Here is a 21251-nt window from a genome sequence, read left to right as displayed (position 1 = left end):
CTTAACGAAGTTAGTTAAAAAATGTATAATAATTTATAAAATCTTAGAATTTTTTTTTGTTTTATTTAGTTAAAAAATATTATTAATAATTTATAAAATTTTAGAATACCTTTTTTTAAGTTAGTTAAAAAAATTTATAAACATTTCGTATATAAAGCAATCGGAAAAAATCCCGTCACTCAGTATATATGAAATGTAATTGACATATATATCAATTTGGGGTCAATCCGTGGTAAACTGCTTAAAGCCAGGACCTCGGCGCTCTTCTATAAATCATAACTTCTTCAAATAATAGCTTTTCTAATTATTTAAATATTTTTACCGAGAATTTTTATTTATTACATATTTCTGAGGATATGACTTTAAAATAAAGCAAAAAAAAAAAAATAAAAAAAATTAAACATTTTCCGTTTACCTCACTAAGTTACACTAAGTAAAAGTAAAGAAACATTTTCATCTAATGAGATATCGAGATTTTTACACATCGTAAAGGAAGAGCTGGCTGCATATTAATCAAATTTTTTTCTTTAATCAATTTCAGAATTATCTTACGCCTTAAAACGTGACTGTCACAAATAACAAATAAAAAGAAAAAAAAAAAATAATAATAATAATAATAATAATTTTAACATTCGGTATAAAATTCTACCCTAATGCGTCTTGTTTAACATTTTCTCTAATACTAACTTAACGAACGCATTCAATTTTCAATAAATCTCTTCTATCAACGCTGTTTGTTGTTTTTTTGTTGGAAAGAATAAATTCATTCTCTTTCATTCTCGAGTATGTTGCAGATCTTCACTGTTACGAATAACAAAATAATAATAATAATGCGTCTTGAAGAATATAAAAATCGCTGTAATTTTTTAACATTTTCTTTAATACTAACTTCACTAACGTATTCATTTTTCAATAGTTCTCTTCTCTCTTTTTTGTTTTTGTTTGTCTGAAAGAATAAATTCATTATGCGAGAGGCTGCAATTCAAAATAAAATAAACATATGTGCATGTGTATATGTGAATATACCACAGCAGCACAACTTTTTGCACTGTAAGCAACAACAATTCGTGATTTCACAGAGTTTCACAGCAGATGTAAACTCGCCCGTGGTCATTTCCCCGCGCTTATGCACACACATACTATAACACTGTTCGAGTATTTAACGTGATTTTTGATTTTAATGAAAAGTTTATACTTTTTTGTTTTTAGCCTACAGAATTGGCAATGTATGAAATATGTAAGACATGGTTATTTTTATAAGTTTTAAAAGTAAACCCTTTTTATTTAAATCAAATAATGTATTTACTTTTTGCGCAAAATTAAAAATGTATGAAAATATACATAAATATGTATATGTATCTAAAACTTGAATGACTGATGCGCGCAGCTACTCTACTAAATTGTATAATCTCTTTACTCGCTTTAAAAGAAAAATTGTTAAACATGTATTATTAATTTCGTTTTTCTTATTTCATAAGTTATTTTACTACATTTATCGTAGTTAGTCATTTTACATTAAATTATACTCGAATAAATGAAAACAACAACAACAACGAATATTGCTGCTATTATTTTACTTTATTATATTCATACATACATACACTCGTACATACTGCATAATTAGCTTTTTACATAATTAAAATATATGTTTGTGCATATGCATACATATATTTGCATATTTTTATGACGAAACGTTGGTTTAGTTTCTTAATTAAGTTAGTATTCAAATTTGCACAAAGTACTCCCATTTACAGCATTAAAATCTTTCATCAACTTCACATAGTATAATGACAATAAACGTATGAATGTGTGTGTATACATATATGCCGTACTTTCAAAACATAAGTGAATCTTTACTCCACCTTAAAAATATAGATACACACATACATACATAGTATATGTATGCGTATAACTCCACTGCTTATGAAAAAGAAAGTTAACAGTAATCTGAAATATTAAAATATGCAGATATAAAACATGAAGATTAAACTACTTGAGTTCATTTATACATATAGCATGTAGATATTCACTTATACATACATAAAAGTGAAAATCCTTAATAAAAGTTTATTTTAGAGGAAAAAAAACTAAAAACTAAAAATCTTATGAAAACGAATTGTATATGTATGTCTTATGAGTATTCGCAAGGACTGTATAAAAATTAATCTGCCAAATGAGAAAAATCGTTTGTTAGTATGGTTTTGAAAATTAGTATAAGTTTTAAATTTTATTGTAAGAAAGAAATAAAAAAGCGAAAAAAGTGTCAATTGTATTATATTTACGTTAACAAAATTATATACATATTAGCGAACTAAATAAAATAGATATGGCAATGTAAACCGAACATATACATACATATGCATAACACTATTTTCTATACACTTACTATTTATTGTATATCGAATGTTGTGCGTGCATACACGTGACTTAGCATAATATGGAAATTTGTAAACTGCATACAACGATAAATAAATATTATATATTAGCAATTTACGCGGTCAAAAATTTAAATTTTTGCGTTTAATTTTTCTGGGAAGAATATAAGGAAGGGCAGCTCTGCATCGGCTTTCAACGGTCGCTAACTGTTCCCAATTCTAAAATGATCGGTAATTTTAATTCCAACATATTTTCGTATGTCGGAAAAAAGGTTTCTATCAAGACCCATTGAATTGGTAGTAGCAGAAGAGCACCTAATTGAAAATTTTCTATTTAAGTGGGCTCTTAATTGTCAAATTTGATTTAAATTACACTAATTTGTCAATTTTATTTATAGATTTTGACATTTTAGAAAAAAAAAAAATACATTGCTTTTGTAGTTTCTACACTGCCGCTATTACCTTTCCATTTGCCATAGTTTCTACATATTTTTCTAAGTGTTTTGTGAGGCATAAATTCGGTAGTACGAAGAGGAGAAAAAGTAACAAAAGTTGAGTAAGTATTACAAAACATATTTTTTTTATTTCATACTTTTATTTGCAATCTAGTGTAAGTAGAATAAGCAGATTAAATATATCTTACTGATCTGCAGATGGCCAAATCGCCATCGTTTGCGTTGGGCTCATTTAGATTTTTTATTGAGAAAAGTAGTAGAAAATTGGACTGATCTAATGGACCAAGTAATTCGTAGCCGCGGCGGACATATGCCAGATATTATATTCAAAAAATAAATGCCAAAATATGCAAAAATAAAATAAAGCTATTTCCAACAATATTTCTGTTTTGTATAATCATTTTAAGTTCTCAAGCTTTTAAAAAATCACACTCTAGTTGAAGATAAGACTTAAACCTGGTCATCCTTTTTATTTTTTATTACAATATTGTAACCCTCAAACTTCTAAAACTTGTGCAACTTATGTAAAAACTTCTCAAAAGCGATTGAGCTGGTAGCACCGTTCAACGTCATTTTAAACAGCTACAGAAGTTTTATGAGAATATCAGTTTCAGAATTAACGAAATACTACTATGGTCAAAAAGTAAGGTGAATTTATTTGTCAAACTTCGCGTGATTAAAATTTCGCTCTAGTTATTTTTTCATGAGTTGGCAGCACTGTTATTAACATCTGGGCCAACTTTCATGTGAATGTCATTAACAGTAATATATTTATGCTTGTGTTTACCAAACGACCAAGAGTGCATTTTTCGATTTTTACAATGTCTGATTTGATTGAGCAGAGAAGTGCCATCAAATTTTGTTTGCCGAATGAAATTTCGGCTGCGGAAACGTTTAGCGTGTTGCAGAAGGCATTTGGTGATTCGACCATGTCGCAAGAAAATGTTTATAAGTGGTACAAAGAGTTCAAAAAGGGTTAAGAACGTGTTAATGACTTGGAGCGCTCCGGACGACCATCGACGTCAACAGATGACCAACATCAATAAAGTGAAGGAGTTAGTACTCAAAAATCGTCGGTTGACTGTTAAAGACCTTACTGATATGATCGGAAAGACCATTTGGGCCTACGAAAAGTCAAATCTCGTTTGGTACCGAAAACTCTCAATTTCTTGGAAAAAAGTCGTCGCGTTGATGTGAAACAATGCTTTCAGACTATCAAGACAAGCTCAAATGCATCATTACGGGAGATGAGACTTGGATTTATGCTTACGACCCTGAAACAACCGACCAATCAAGCGAATATCGTGCTAAAGGCGAGGCCAGACCGAAAAGAGTACGTCAAAGTAGTTCAAAAATAAAGGTCATGATGACAGTTTTTTTCGATTTTCGTGGTGTGGTGCACTATGAATTCCTTCCACCTGGCCAAACTGTTAATAAGAAATATTATTTGAGCGTTATGCGTCGTTTATGTGAAGCAATTCGTCTAAAAAGACCAGAATTATGGGCCAACAACTCTTGGCTTTTGCATCACGATAATGCACCGTCTCACACTGCACTCGTTCTTCGTGACCATTTCGCCAAAAATTCCACGCATATCGTTCCGCAACCACCGTATTCGCCTGATTTGGCTCCGTGTGACTTGTGGCTATTCCCAAAACTCAAGAGACTACTCCGGGAAACGCGTTTCGAATCGATTGAGGAGATAAAAGCTGAATCGAAGAAGGTGCTGATGGCTATACCGGAAATGGACTATTTGGCATGTTTCGGGGATTGGAAAAATCGTTGGCATAAGTGTACTTCATCGAGAGGGGATTATTTTGAAGGGAATAAAATTGATTTACAAGAATAAATAAAGATTTTTCATTTTACAACCAAATTCACCTTACTTTTTGCCCACAGTAGTACATACATAAAGGGAAATTATTTCCATGGCGCCGGAAAGTGTTTTAAAATAAGCAAATGGCCCATCAATTTTTCCCGGAAATATGGTTCTTATTTATCACTTCCAATGAAAAATGTAACAAAGCATGAATATCTATTGGTTTAATTTGGTAGCTTATTGAACAGTTAAATTCTTGTGGACTAAGAATAGTTAAGCGATTAATTAAAAATTCTAAAATGATGAAGGGGTTAAATTATAGGTGTTTTGGTTGTTGTAATGGCATAAGGCATTACCCAAAAATTATTGGGGAATGCTGTTGAATTGACAGAACTTGGTTTTAAATCCGGATCGTTTCGGTCCGCTGGCGGTCTCAACAATTGCCAATGCAAAGCAAAAGGAAATAAGCCCATTGAAGGAAGATGGAAATAGTAACTATCGACTTACAAACTAAAATCTACTGGTCGCGGAACTTTTCAGACCATTTTCGAACCTTGAAATATCACCATACATACGTACATACATGTTACGGTGGCTGCCACCCACCGTGAGAATGTGGAGGGGCCACTTAGGCTTGGAGGCCCATTGCGATATTGCAGGCCTCATGTGAATACTCACAGAAATAAAAACTATTTACTGCATCCATTTTGATGGCAGCAGGTGTTAAAACGTTGAAGGAGACTGGAACTAAAGTTTTGAAGTTGGTTTGATTGATTCGATTTTTTTATTTGAAAATCTATGAGTAGTCCATATAATGGTTGCAATTTAATTGAATTCGCCTATAAGTAAATTACGCATGAATATTTTCCAAGTCATTTATTTATTGGAAATACTAAACCTTGGTATTAAGCGTGGTAACAAGTTTTGCGAATTGGAACACTTATCTCACCATTTCATGTTTCAACTCCTCAATCGCCCCTGCATGGTTGGGATAAGTTTTATACTTAAAGCTGCTCCATAAAAATAGTCTATTGGAGTAAAGCAACAGCTTCCATAGACGATCAATTGGCATTACCGTATCGGCCGATTATTCAATTTTGCAATTTTGATACTCGATTTTAATACAGGGTGGGCCATGTAAAATTTGCTTTTTGAATCGGCTATAAAAAGAAAACTAATCAATGTTTTTTCAAACTTTTTTTTTTATTTTGAAGATTGAACATTGTCATTTATGAATAAAATATAATATCGTTCAAATAACTGCCACGCAGGCCCGACGAGAGAGGGGGGGATCGGGTACTTTTTCCCCCGGGCTCGGAGTTCTCAGAGGGGCCCGGACTCGAGATTATACGTATTTATATGAATTAGACATTATTGGAAAGGGCCCGCATTTGAAATTTTCCCCCGGGGGCCCGGAATTTTCCCCCAGGGCCCAGATATGCTCTCTACGGCCCTGCTGCCACGACTGGCTTTACAGTAGGCCATTCGATCAACCCAATTTTTAAGCACATTTTCGATTATTTGGGCTCCAATTTCATGAATGGCAACTTCGATTTCGTGTTTTAAAGCATCAGTCGTCTCTGGATGGTTGGCATAGCCTTTGTCCTTAACGGCTCCCCACAAAAAATAGTCCAACGGACTTAAATCACAGCTCCGAGGCGCCCAATTGATATCGGAATTCAAAAACGGTAGCCAAAGGTTCGAGGGTAACTTTGGCAGTGTGACAAGTTGCACCGTCCTGTTGAAACCAAATGTCGTCCATGTCATACTCTTCAATTTTTGGAATCAACTCGTCGGGCATGTCACGATAACGCTCGCCATTTACTGTAACCGCGGAAGAAGAAGGTTTTCAATATTTCCCAATTTTGTTCAAGCGTATAGCGTCCCATTTCGTAAATGTCAAACCTTTAAGTAAATTATGAACACATTTGACATGTCATTTGTGTTACCATTCTCAAAAAAATAGGTGGTTCAAAAAGCAAACGCTATATAGCCCACCCTATATTTTCCAACTTTTTTCAAGCGCTAAGCGAAATATTTAGACCCATATCTAATCATAACCTAAATTTATGTCACATCGCAGATGTTATTTTACTGTCGAAGTAAACAAAATTAAAGTAAAAAAATTAAGTAAAGTTCCAAACGCTTGATGGATCACTCTGTATTTCCTTAATCGTTTGCTTCAAACTATATTTCCGTTACCACAACTTCAATTCTACGTTACTGGAACCAGTCGGATTAAGTACCGCCACTTCATTAGCATAACATTTATGGAAATGTTTATGTTGTTAAAAGAACAAGAACTGGGACGGAGGAACATTATATACATATATATATATATAATTGGCGGCGCTTACACCCTTTTTGGGTGTTTGACCGCCAAGCTCCTCCTCCTATTTGTGGCGTGTGTCTTGCTGTTGTTTCACAAATGAAGTGACCTACAGTTTTAAGCCGACTCCGCACGGCAGATATTTTTTTTGTGAGGAGCTTTTTATGGCATAAATACACTCGGAGGTTTGCTTTTGTCTGCCGAGGAACATTAAATGACCAAAAACAAGTGATAAAGTTGAATATTTCGATTCTGCTTGCGTTCTTCTGGAAATTCGTGTGAAATTTGACACATCAGCAATGTGTATGTAAAGCACCCTATTAATATTATTATATCCTTAAAAAATTCCGTCCTTCGTAGAATGTGCTTAATTTACCATTGATAGATAAGTTACATTGGTATGCATAAATTTATTAATTCTGTATATTATATTATATTGTATATTACAAATATGAGTGGGCTCACCCATGCCCTGCAGTACAAAGTCAAGTTACTCAGCAAACATTCTAATTCATAAACTGGTATGTAATGAAAGAAGTCATACTAGTTTGAGAGTGTCTAGAATTGGACTAGTTGCAAAATTACCAACTAGATCTCTGTAGTGGAGAATGAAATTAATCAGCAAATATTTAAGTTCATAAATAAACTGCTTTTTAATTGAAAAATACATACTGGTTCAAGATTAACTAGATTTGGACTAGTTGCAAAATGACCAATTAGATCTCTTTAGTTAAAAATTAATTTACTCAGCAAATATTCTAGTTCATAAACTGATTTTTAATTAAATAAGTCATATTAGCTCGAGAGTGACTAGAATTTGACTAGTTGCAAAGTGACCGATTAGATCTCTTTAGTGGAAAATTAATTTACTCAGCAAATATACTAGTTCATAAATTGGTATTTAATGAAAGAAGTCATATTAGTTCGAAAGTGACTATACTTGGTCTAGTTGCAAAATTACCAATTAGATATCTGCAGTGAAAAACGAAAATACTCAGCAAATATTCTAGTTCAGAAACTGATATTTAATGAAAGAAGTCATATTAGTTCAATAGTGACTATACTTAGACCAGTTAAGGATTTATGTAAAATAAATATTCTTCTAATTACTACAAATAAGAATATTCCCAATATTAAAGAAACACGAAATGAAGTTCGACGTAGTCAATCATCTGCTTTGTATTAGCCATTATAAACTACGTAATTCATTAACTGGTATAATACTCATGTATGTGGTAACTAGTTCGTTAAATGGTATAATACCGATTTGACTGCGTGATATGTATGTATGTATGTACATACAATACCTATGAATGTACATATTTTCTACATATTCAGTGGTTGATTGGCTCTTATTCAGGCGAAATTTTCACAATTAAAGTACAATATAGACATTGTGGCCCATAATTTATTCGCTTAATTAAGCCTGAAAGTACACATTGGAATGTTTCATAAAAAGATACATAGTAAGTATGTCTGTATTTATATGGTAAGTACACAGTTATGTTTGCATGGATGAAAAGTGGGTGGTCAATTCATTCGCACGACTTGCGGACTATCATTGATTGCATTGATGATATCATTTGCTTATATCTAACAAATAAATTTAATGAAATAAATTTTTTGAAATATCATAAATGGGATAATTCGGTGTCTCATGAAGCAAAATTCGTAATGCAAGATGAAACGCAGGCTCTGTAATTCACTTACCAGTGAATTTCAATGAAATTCTCACTGCCTTTTGTTTTTAGTGTAATTAAAGGGGAAATTCATTGTTCATCCATATTATGGAGTATTCACTTTCATGCCCCTTCACGTAGAGATCTAGCACCACTTACTTTGTTTAACACGAACGAGCGTGTAATGCTCCTTTGCCCGAGCACTAACAGAGTTCAATGAGATCTTGAGTTCTATTCCGCTTGACTTTTCGGTATCAAAAAATGAATTTTATGAAATTCTAAACTCTTTTATGACGTAATAACGTCTTATAATTCGATGCAGCCGGCTGCACGCACCAAAAAATGCGTCGTTATCTTGCTCATGTGTCGTTACCTTGCTTGAACTGCAAGCGAGAGCGCGGAACGAACGACAAAGAGGCACAATCGGTCCCCGCGTTCGGCAACGTTCATCATCTGGCTCTCTCATATATATGTATGTATATGCGCATATGTATATAAATTCACATATTTGTATTTGCATATGCCTTCTTCCTGTGTGCATGGTAATGAACAATTTCTCTGTTGAGAATAGGACGATGCTAGGAAAAGTAGAAATGAATGGGATTGTTTCGAGTGTAATGTATCTTGAAAAAGTCAAATCAATGATGGTGCCTCTTAGTTTTGTTGACTTATTAACGTCTGTTGCACAATCGAAATTGGAAATATCTTTCACGAATTTGATAAATGTTTCGTAATTTTTCCCGTTTGTGTAAATGTAACTCGATCAATTCCATTCCATAGTAGTTTAAGCTCATATTTACTCTTAAGTGGTCTGTGAAACTGTAATTATGTTTTAGACTTGAAATAAAAGAAATTATACACAACCGTATATATGAAATTAAAATTTAATATTTTACGAAAATATATTGATTTCTAATTTATTTGAATGAAACAATAAAAGTACAACAAACAATGGTTTGCAAACATCAAAAATGCTGACAGTGTTTCTTAGCGGTCTACCTTACTATTTTTTTGTCATGTGAGATTTATTAATATTAACATTAAAAACAATAGAAGTGTAAGAAATTTAACATAAATGTATCATATTTTTAAAGGCGAACACATACGAACTCTACTTAAGCGGCCATCCATCTGGAATGAATCTCTTATCGAATTGTATTGATCAAGATTATGCAAAATTATCAGAATTATTTATTCAAATGTTGGATTTTTATTATTTTCAAACTTGGCTTTAGAACCTGAGCTGATTTTTTGTGGAAGACGCCTTTCAGAAGCTAGGAGAACACCCAGTATTTCCTGGTTCTGCTTCTATATATTTTCCTTTTCTATAGTAACAACTTTACATTATTAAGCATATTTATTTTGTCCGTTGCATTGTTAGTAATTACAATGAACAATAAAAACAGTAATGTATTGATGTTTCAGTGGACGCTACCTGTATAACATTTTTGAATTCCAGACACCTTTGATCTGTAAATTTTCCATTTCCAATTTACTTGTATTTACCGCTAGGGTAACGTGGTATAACCTAAAAATCTACGCATATACTTGTGTACATTTTAGGTCTATTCGTGAAGCAAATCCTTTGTAAAAATTGCAAATTTTGGTTTTCATGTATCCAAAAAAACTTGCAAGTAGGGAAAATTGCAAGAGCAAAATGACATTTTAATTTGAGGGGGAGTTGCAAGTTTTTAAGGGATAAGTTTTTACTTCTAAGAATTGCAAGTGTCTCCAGCCTCCAGTTATCGTTGCTGCATTTTCCGAAATACAAATCGAAAGCATTGAAGGTATCTTTTGTGTTTGTGCTTCTACTTCTTAGTTATTTACAAATTTGACAATATATTTACTTATATACATACATACATGCATAGACGGAAGCAAGGAAAATATGAAAAAAGCTGTGATTGCCACAACAATAGAATTGCTAATGGAATGTTCTTCATCTGATAGCGATGATGAAATGGAACAAATTATTGTGGACAAAACAAAATCATGGGATGCTAAGCATTTTTATTTTGCATTGTACTAGCTTAATTTTTTTATATTTAATACAAGGTATCTCAACTGAAAAGATTTTTACTTTTTGTAATTTTTCCAGCCAACAGTTTAAGTTAGTTAATTGTTATTTGGTTTTGGGTTCTGAGACCGAATTCTCGAAATTAAGTTAATGACAATGTACTGTATAATTTTTACATGAACAGACTTTTTATTGTTAATTTAATTTATTGTTGTATTAAATATAATTAATTTTTTATTATATTATTAAAATCACTTTGAAATTTTAAGAAATTTTTATCGAAAAATGCTTACCAATATTTGATCGGCCTTATAATTTTGCTACAGAGTATTCAATAAAAAATATTAAAACATACCTTACATACGTACAAATGTATACATAGTACGTGTGTGTACAGCGTATTAAAAGAAAAAATTGATAACGCATATTTCATCTCAAACTATTATCAGATATTGGTTCAATATTTCCAGAAATAATTTTTATTTGAACACGAATAAATAGATATGTATGTATGTATGTGTGAACGTATTATCAATTGAGTGTGCTTTAGAGTTGCCCCAAATTGGTGTTTCAATTGAGAATTTTAGCTCTTGTTCTTTTCTGCATTCTGGGCAGATGTATGAGACATCTGGGAAATCGCTAAGTTTGTGTAGCACCCACAGGGTGAGTCTTCTCAAAATCAGGTCATATCTCAGAGAGGATTTGTTATGTTCACCGATGCATGGAATTAAAGGAATTCCGAGGCCGGTCCCTCATCCAAACAAACACACTCACATACATATGTCTAAGTTATCGGTATAATAAAAATAAGTAATAGGTACCCACATAAAGTTTTAGGGGTACTCAGAATTTTCAAAAAATTGATTTTTTTTTTCATTTGTTTGAGGTATATGTTTCTCAAAAATATTGTGTGAAAATTTGAAGTGAATCCCACAAATACTTTTCGAGTTATTCAACAATTAACAAAGGATGCTCGGGAAAATCGGCAATCGATAGCAAAACTTTAAACGCGTTTTTCTCAAAACTTTCTGAACTGGTTATCACTGTCTCTTAAAAACCGCTTGGGAGATTTCAATAAAATTTATACTGCTTTTGAAAAACATATAAACTCGTGCCTGATCGAAGGATTTTTTTTTTTTAATTTCGATTTTTTTAACAATTAATTGTCGGGTTTTTCTCAAAAATTTAAAAAATATTTCCTGAGGTCGCCATAATGATAATTTTGAAAAAAAGCTTCGATCAGGCACAAAATTATCTATTAATAACACAAATTTCTCTTGTCCGATTGATTTTAGATGAATCTCCAAAGACTTGTGATGATCACCGCAAGGGACTTCTGGAGAAACGGGCTCCACACAAACAGCGATAACTTTTAATTACAATTATTAATTTTTTTTTTTTTTTTTTTGAAATTTTGCTAAAGTCTTGTCGAAACATGATGTATTTATGCTATGTTTTTATTTTTGTAAAGTAAAGTAATTAACTAGCAAAAAAAATTATTGAAAATCATAATTTTTTCGGTCCTCTGACTACCCCTAACCCCATAAGGAAACTCAATTGATTTGGTAGATTTTTGTATTTTTAAAACATATTATATTATATTTTACAATATTTTCCAAAATTGTTGGCAGAATATTGTCCGAGTATTAACCCTCGGTTGGCTATTAATAAGTACGTGCAGGTAAATTCTGCTACCACGGAGACCTTTATTGTGTATGTATGTACATACGTACATATGTATCATATGCCCGAGCGTAAGAGTGTTAGCATTATTTTATCATTCAAAATATATAAGTAAACAATGTATACATGTATAACACTAGTAAGCTTTAATATTTTATAGCCGATAAGATATATGTACACACATACATATGTAAGTAAACAAAATAAATGCTTACCGATGTTTTCATAACAAAGGTAAATCGATAAAAAAATTATTGGTATAAAACTGGTCTATCAAGTTTTGTTTGAAAATAATGGACTTATTTCGTTATCATTCCGATATTGTTAGCACAGGAAAAATGCGTTTTGTCACAAATGTGTTAATATTTATCCACTTTATTATTTTAGATTCCTTCACCGACTTCTGAAATTAAATTGACGTCGTCAATCTAAATTGATTATTTATTCAATATACATATGTATGTATCCGGTTCTACTCTCAGCAGAGAACGGAAATTTATTTGATGCATTTCATTTTATGCGTTTACGTTCTCTGCTCTCAGTAGCACCTCGCTAGAATTTTATACAATTCGTTATTGTAATTGTCATTTTACTGTTAAAATTAACATTTGTAAAATTTATATAAAACTTTTCAGACACTTGTTAGACTATATATGTACATATGTACAAGTGTCACTCACTTACGAATGTTTACAAACAGTGAATGAATAAATGCCTTTTGCATATTTCTTAATTTAATACTTTCAACAATAGGTTTAGAAAAATACTAAATTTAGTGATGTCGAGTTAGCAACGTTATTTAAAGTTTAACTTCAATATCATAACAAAAAAATATATACGTTTTACATGTCTTTATCCGGGTTGTTAAAATTATTAAGTGTTAAAAGAAGTCATAAATAGAAATAAATAAGTTGAACATATAATATAATATTTTTACTTTCGTTAAGCAATATTTGCATTTTCTCTAAGAGCAACAGCACGGAAAACGTTGCTCATTCCAGCCACGCTGGTTATGCCACGCATGCCAGTATTTTGGAAGTAAATTAATAAGTAACGTTCACCATCGCGCATGTTGATGTCATCGGAGAAATCGAGCCGAATATCTTCTTCGTCCTGCAATTGTTGACGACGCAAACGTTCACGATTGCGATGGTGGTGACGACTTGGACGATGTATACCCGGTGTTTCAAAGAAGGGATCTACCGGCGAATCAGGTGAAGATGGTGGTGACTCGGCCTGGTTGACATATTCATAACCAATGTATTCGTTCAAACTAGCAAAACCCTCACGAAACACTCCTATCCAGTCGTGGTTACGCTCCTCAAAATCATTAGGCTTTATATATTCCACCGTATTTTCTTCACCAATTTTCCACTCAACTATATCTTTGAAGTTTACGCAAGTGGCTCGATAGTTTGGATAAAGTTTAATACTGATCTCGCTACTCACTGGTTTATGATCACTAATGTTATATGCTGGATGTGATTTATATGATCTTTGTTCGATAGCTAGCCTTTCATCGGGGCGCTTATTGAGCGGTTGTAATGCATATAGTATACGGTCTGTCCATGCAGGTCGGCGCTTTAAATCATAATTGGATGTGCCTTCATGATATTTAAATGTCGGTGGGAAAGCAGGCAATCGTTCATGCATTAAATGGAAGGCTTTCTGCAATTTTGTTCGCACATGAAGCAATTGGTCGCGTTGAATGAGTTCACTGAGTTGCTCGTCATTTTTAACAGCGGCCAAAACGTCAGCAGGACTATCATCACCCATTAAACGGAAATTGAGATCACCAAACCAAAAGACATAGTCGTGATCGTAAATTTCTCGATAGTGGGGTACATGGTAATGGTGATTTTCCATAATTTGTTCATAGTCCTCAATACGCTCATCTAAATGATGATCATGAGCTGCCAAGTGTGAAACGACAAACGTCAAGGCACACCCATATAAAGAGAACCGGATGCTCACTGCACCCTTGTTACCCCAAATTCCACCAAAACCGGTACGTGTAAATTCGGGTTCAATGTCTCGCAAATGTTCTACATGTTTGCGACGTACCAACAGAGTAAGTAGCAAACCTTGCATTTGCTCAGATTTTATAACCACATAGTCATAGTCTCGTAGTAGTTTTTTAACTTTGTGCGTCCATGGGTCTTCCTTAAAGAGTCCTAACATCTGCTGCTGTGGCTGCACGTTTACTTCCTGTAACCCAATAGCGTAAATATCAGGTAAAGATTCCTGCTTTTGATCATCGACACCCTGAAGCCCCAAAAGTGAACGTAGCGAAATATTATCTGGGAAACGGGTGCCTACGTTCCATGTGACCACATACACCGAATATGTTTCCACATAGAGCTGCTGTTGCTGTGGCAGCTGTTGCAAATCAGATTGTGATTTGTGTTCATCGCCTGCTTTTACGGAGCTTGATTTCATTATATCACAACTGTAACGAAAAGTAAACAGAGTATTTAATGCTTTCGCTAGCAAATGTTTAGCAACTTTTTTAAATCTAATTCTTACTAATATGCTAATTTGAAATTGCGTCAACACCACTGCAATTTGTCAGCACTATAAAAAAATAGGTGTGCGTAATTTTTCAATTGGTATGAGCGCAAAATAACAGAAGAAGGCTGGTCAAAACACGGAATGTTTTCGTTTTGTGAACGAATAGCATGAACACGCAAATATATAAATATATATATATATATGTATATGTATATTGCCATACAAGGCCACAATTGTCAAAATCAGCTGCAAAACTTAGAGTTGCGTTGGTACAAAAAATAAGCAAGGCAAGAATCAAGAATGATAGAATACAGGATTGCGCCTTTCACATTCGCTGCGACGTCATCTCTGCGACAGACAAAAGTAAGAAAAAGTACTTATTTCGAGAAATGAAGAGGAATGGAAACTTCCAAACGCAAATTATACACACACACACTTTCTCGCCATAGCGACATCAACAAAAAACGCACAAAAACTGCATTTAGTTTATTGTTACAATTGTGATTCACAATTTAATGTGCGGCACTTCATTTTCATTAGTTTGTTTCGTTAAAAAATCAGCAACCAGCGAAAGCCTCCGTTGCTAGCGCTGTTATCTTTTTGTTTATTTAGCAATTCTATTGTTATTTAAGCTTAAAAAAAATTAGTTTCTTAACAGTTTCTTTATTTTTCGCATTCTTGAAAAGTCTGACGTCAGCTCTCTTCGCTATACAAAACAGACAAATGAATGCCTTGGTAGTATTGTGATTTGTAAGATTAAAACTATACAAACTAATGCAAACGAAGGGTCGCATGTCAAATTGTTAAAGCACAAATGAATATAAAAGCTCCAAAAGCAATTTTTTGCGTTTTTATGCGGAAGGTGCGTGGTTAGAAAGTATGTGTGTGCGTATAATTTCTTGTGTTTGCTTGCTTCCGCCTACTCTTCTTCTTCATGAACAGATAATTCCCCTTCCTTTTGCTTGTTTATTCATGGGCTCTTACGACACGGCGATCTCGGAAGGCGCACTCTGTTTCTCTATCATTCTTGAAAAATCACAATATTAGCAATCTATTCGCTTAATATTTACAGACAAGTAATTCTTCTTATTTTCGGAAGGCGCCACTTTCTATTCGCCTTGCCTGCAACCCAACTACCACTACCCACTATTTTTTAGCGTTAAGGCGAATGTAATAATCAAAGCGAATGTAATAAATCCGCCTTGTAGTTTATTAATTATTGGATACATTATCGTTTTTGTAACGTAATATAAATTTGTAGGAAGTGCTGCTAAAGTGACCGTCTTGGGCCAGATATTAATCCGGTTTGTTCCGGTAACTTGGAAACCTTGAACATATTCGGTTCAAGTAAAACTGACTGTCCTAGGAACGAAATATAAATACTGGCGAATACAATGGCCCTTATTATGAGCAACATTCGATCTTCGACAGCAGTCGAAAGTGCTGATCGAACGAATTTTCATTTGGTATTATGGTGCTCATTCGTTGAAGAATAGGACTATTGTGAATTTCGATCGCTCGACGCATTTACAATGGATCATTTTTTCTCAGCTGATACAGCAAATCAAAATAAAAGAACAACCGATTGTGTTGAAATTCTTTGCTAACAACATTTTTAAAAGTTAAAAAAAGTATTTTCGTGAAAATGAGTACAACGGAGTTGTGGTTCGACGATTCATCGGACGATAAAAGATTAGTGGAACTAGCTAGAAGTAGAAAACAGTTGAGGGGCGCATCCAACCCCTAGAAATGGCTTCCACTGAGTAAGTTTAGAATTTTCAAAATGTGTTGACGTACTTAATATTACAGAAATTTCCTCACAGATTTTTATAGACCTTTAGATTATCTAAAGAGGCATTTATGAACCTACTGTCCAGTACAGAAAACCAGTTGCAGCTAGCCACAGTTCTGCGATTTTGTGCTCAAGGATCGTACCAATTGAGTATTGGTAATGAAGGTATGCTAGGATTTGCTCAACCCACTGTGTACGATGATGCTGAAGATATTGAAGCAGAAAACATAAGAAATGAAATTTTTAAAATATTATAGAAAAATCTAAAAAGTATTAAATAGAAACCTTTACGCCACAGTTTCTGTTTTATTTTTGTCATAAAGTTTCTTTATTCAATTATTCGTCATTCGAAAAAATATGTATTTCAGTTCCTCTACGTATTTCAGCCCATACCTGTCAAGGGAAAATAAAAATGTATTTCTATAAACATCACAAAAAAAAAAAAAAAAAAAAAAAAAAAAAAAAAAAACATTATTAAGCTTAATCCATTTTACTGCCGTTCTCACTGGTGGTCCTACGCAATTCAGCTCCGTTGTAAATTCCTCCCATTTTTTTGCTGCTTGAACTTTGGTGCAAATCCCTTTTGTGAATTGTGGATTCGCCTTTCTAATTGTTGTTTGGTACTCACGACTTTCGACCTGCATAAAATTAACAAAATTAGTATATATTTATTATTTGGTTACTATAAAACCATAAATAATCGCAAATAATTTACACTTTAACAAGTTTCCCCACAATACGCTACACAATCGAAAGCAAAATTGCATTCGACTCTAAATTCGGTAAACAACGAAAATATCGATAGGGTTGCACCGCTCATAATACCAAATTGACATTCGATTTTCGATCTTCGACAACCAGCGAATATCGAAGATCGAATGTAACTCATAATAGGGGCCAATATTTCATTTGGCATAGATTAATTAAAATACTCTGTGCTAAATGTTCTATTTTATAGACAATTATAACATTAGTACTTTACATAAATAAAGATCCAAACAGCTGCTATTGAACTTAAATCAAGGCTGGAGTTTAGAACAGTGCCGATCTTGGAATTTCTGGCAAACTATAATGTTTTTTTTAATGAAACTTGGTGGAGATGTTAGTGAGGTGTTAAGTAACACTCTTTATAACTTTAAATTAATCGGGAAATAATAATTTTTTAATTATTTACATTCAAAATGCCCTTGGGAACATCAGTATAATTTGCCACATTACACTCTATATTTTTTAACATTTCACTATAAATCACCAAATATACACTCACACGCGTGTTTGTACCGATTTTTATGCTAATATTCTAATTATATCTATTAAAATTAAATGCAAATTCATTTCCCTATGCAATCACATTCCAATTTTAAGCGCGAACAAGAAGAAGTTGGAATTACAACAGTATGGTGTTGCCGGATGCCTACAAATGAAAACAAAAATTAAGTACTTGAGTTTAGTGTTAATGATGGGAATGGGGGTTATTGTGCCTGCTTACTACATACACGCATATGACGTTTTAATTTTGGGTTCAATGGTTTTAATACGGAAAGGAGTTTTACGCAAAAATACTGTGCATTGCGTAGCCAGAGTTGGACTGATGAGGGTTATTTTTTTGAAGTGCGGCCGAAGGCCGCCCACGCGAAAAGGAGTTCTACGCAAAAATACTGTGGATTGCGTAGGCGGAGTTGGACTGATGAGGGTTATTTTTTTGAAGCGCGGCCGAAGGCCGCCCATGCGAAAAGGAGTTCTACGCAAAAATACTGTGGATTGCGTAGCCGGAGTTGGACTGATGAGGGTTATTTTTTTGAAGTGCGGCCGAAGGCCGCCCACGCGAAAAGGAGTTCTACGCAAAAATACTGTGGATTGCGTAGCCGGAGTTGGACTGATGAGGGTTATTTTTTTGAAGTGCGGCCGAAGGCCGCCCACGCGAAAAGGAGTTTAACGCAAAAATACTGTGGATTGCGTAGCCGGAGTTGGACTGATGAAGGTAATTTTTTTGAAGTGCGGCCGAAGGCCGCCCACGCGAAAAGGAGTTCTACGCAAAAATACTGTGGATTGCGTAGCCGGAGTTGGACTGATGAGGGTTATTTTTTTGAAGCGCGGCCGAAGGCCGCCCATGCGAAAAGGAGTTCTACGCAAAAATACTGTGGATTGCGTAGCCGGAGTTGGACTGATGAGGGTTATTTTTTTGAAGTGCGGCCGAAGGCCGCCCACGCGAAAAGGAGTTCTACGCAAAAATACTGTGGATTGCGTAGCCGGAGTTGGACTGATGAGGGTTATTTTTTTGAAGCGCGGCCGAAGGCCGCCCACGCGAAAAGGAGTTCTACGCAAAAATACTGTGGATTGCGTAGCCGGAGTTGGACTGATGAGGGTTATTTTTTTGAAGCGCGGCCGAAGGCCGCCCATGCGAAAAGGAGTTCTACGCAAAAATACTGTGGATTGCGTAGCCGGAGTTGGACTGATGAGGGTTATTTTTATGAAGCGCGGCCGAAGGCCGCCTACGCGATAAAGAGTTCCACGCAAAAATACTGTGTTAATTAATTTAATTTAATTTTAATTACCTTATTATTTTTTGTGATACGCTTAATATCATTGTTTTTAAGTTTAAATGAGTTGTATGTTTTTATTTTCAAATTCATTTCTCAAGTTTAAATTACAGCAAAAAATACTGCAGTTTTACAATGAACCTTCCACTGAACATCCCTGCGTGCGAACTTCGTTTTCATTTCAGGTGTATGGCAACACCAACTTTTCGCTAAATTATAGAACTTTAACATTAAATTACTTAAAAACTATAAGCCTCCGGAGGGTTCTGTTTTCAGTTTTAAGATGGGGATACACCCCTCTATCACCCCCTTTTTACCGTTTTTTCCAAAGCGATCGGCACTATACTAAATTCTAGCCTAAATCAATACCAAAGGATAGCAACTACACCCAATTTAGAACTTTAAATCTTACTACAATTCATAACATCGGCAAAAGATCATGAAACAAAATGGAAGTTACAACTATCTAAATATAATTCAATTCAATAAAGTTAATAAGATTTTATTGGCTTATTAAATTATATTCATTCGTAATTTCTTATAACTAAAAATTCACACTATAAAGTTATGTTGTTTTTAGGCTAGCGGTAAAAATAAAATGCATACGTATCCAAATCTCAATAGCTAGCAGCACTCATTTTGTATTGATCGTTCCAGAGCAAAATTGTACTCCTCAGTTTCGTTCACGGACATTTGACGCGTTAACAGAGCTAAAATGCTGTCGACCTGCAATTGCGTTACTTCAAAATCACATTTCGTGCTTAATTGTGGCGCTAACTCGAACGGTATTCCTTGCACGTATGGCACTGGTGTTGCATTGTTATAACCACCCGCTACACTTGCTGTTGGTGGGTAAGCAGGCTGTCCTGAGAACCTGTTCATTCCAAACGTAGGTGGTATTGGAGGATACACTCCCATACCTTGTGTTGGAGGCCTAGCAGGGTCGTTTTCAGATGTTTTACGTTCTACAAAAATAAAATCATCACCTCCCCCACCTTCACTTGTTTGTGTGGGATCAGTTGGTCCTTGAATTGGCTCTTCTGGTGGTGGATCTGGTTTCTTCTTTGAGAAAAAAGAAAGCATTTTATAACGAATAAATAAACAAAACTTCAATAAACACTCGTAAAGCAGCTGTATATGCTAACAATTTATTTTGCGTTTCGAACGCTGTTGTATTGTTTTTGTTCTATTTCTGTAGTTGACTCAGTAATACATAGGGTTGCCAATGTGAATTATATCTAAGTACACTAAATTATTTTAATGAAACTAATTGTTCTCGGGACATTTATATTTGTTGCCTATATGTACCATATTATATAAGGATTATTAATTATTTAAATTGATTGTGTCAACATTTATATACATATGTATATCAACTTTTCTATGTGATTGAATTAAATTGGCTTAAATAGTAAAAAAGTCCTTAAATTTGGCCAAAAATTTAGATTTATCACGCAAATGAATTATGCTATTAATAAATCTTTTTCACTGCTCGCTTTTGTACGACGCAATAATTAATTTTTCTCAAATCCGATACCCTAAAGTATACTCTTCTAATAGACATAGTATCCAGCTCCGTTGAATGCCCTTCTCATTCCATTAAAATCACATGATGCGATATTATTGTTCCGATGAATTCAAAATAGAATATCGCATTAATTAGAATTAAGAGGGAAAAATTTTAGGAAGAGGAAGAGTAGGCGAAGGCAATAGAAACTACCAAACACAAGAAATTTCTTGTTTGTGTGTTTTGTATTTTTAAGGGCTTGACATCCCACATGTCAAAATCGCGTAAAATAAATTGACTATTTTGGGAGGACGCCCCCTTCTGTATTTAATTTGCCTTGTATATGATATATATATTATATTTCTTGTCCTTATATTTTAAGATTGCGCTTTGTTCAGATCATGCAAATTAATTGCGCAACTAAGATATTTAGGCAATTAATGCGTTAATTGAGCAATTAATAAATTTTGCAATTTTCACTACATAGATTTCCCATGCAACCCTATGGGGAGTGTTCAAGGAGAAGAACAAAATGTGTTCAATA

At 33.9% G+C, this 21251-nt stretch overlaps 2 protein-coding genes across 2 annotated transcripts; both read right to left on the bottom strand.

Annotated features, from left to right (window-relative positions):
* Positions 1 to 12235: 12235 nt before the first annotated feature.
* Positions 12236 to 15027, bottom strand: LOC129237633 (inositol polyphosphate 5-phosphatase K). The gene is made up of 2 exons (XM_054872506.1): positions 14884 to 15027; positions 12236 to 14806 (listed from the first exon to the last, which is right to left on the bottom strand). Exon 2 carries the CDS (start codon positions 14794 to 14796, stop codon positions 13300 to 13302), a length of 1497 nt encoding a protein of 498 aa, XP_054728481.1. The 5' UTR covers positions 14797 to 14806; positions 14884 to 15027; the 3' UTR covers positions 12236 to 13299.
* Positions 15028 to 19676: 4649 nt separating this feature from the next.
* On the bottom strand, positions 19677 to 20397 carry LOC129237635 (uncharacterized). Its single transcript, XM_054872508.1, has one exon. It carries the CDS (start codon positions 20281 to 20283, stop codon positions 19825 to 19827), a length of 459 nt encoding a protein of 152 aa, XP_054728483.1. The 5' UTR covers positions 20284 to 20397; the 3' UTR covers positions 19677 to 19824.
* Positions 20398 to 21251: the final 854 nt, after the last annotated feature.

The sequence above is a fragment of the Anastrepha obliqua genome, chromosome 2 (assembly GCF_027943255.1).
Source record: "Anastrepha obliqua isolate idAnaObli1 chromosome 2, idAnaObli1_1.0, whole genome shotgun sequence".
Taxonomy (NCBI): Eukaryota; Metazoa; Arthropoda; class Insecta; order Diptera; family Tephritidae; genus Anastrepha; species Anastrepha obliqua.
Note: the sequence above shows the minus strand (reverse complement) of the source record. Positions and strands in the feature narration are given on the sequence as shown.

Coding starts and splice junctions, on each gene's coding strand:
- LOC129237633 (XM_054872506.1), bottom strand. CDS start 14,796: ATGAAATCAAGCTCCGTAAAAGCAGGCGATGAACACAAATCACAATCT.
- LOC129237635 (XM_054872508.1), bottom strand. CDS start 20,283: ATGCTTTCTTTTTTCTCAAAGAAGAAACCAGATCCACCACCAGAAGAG.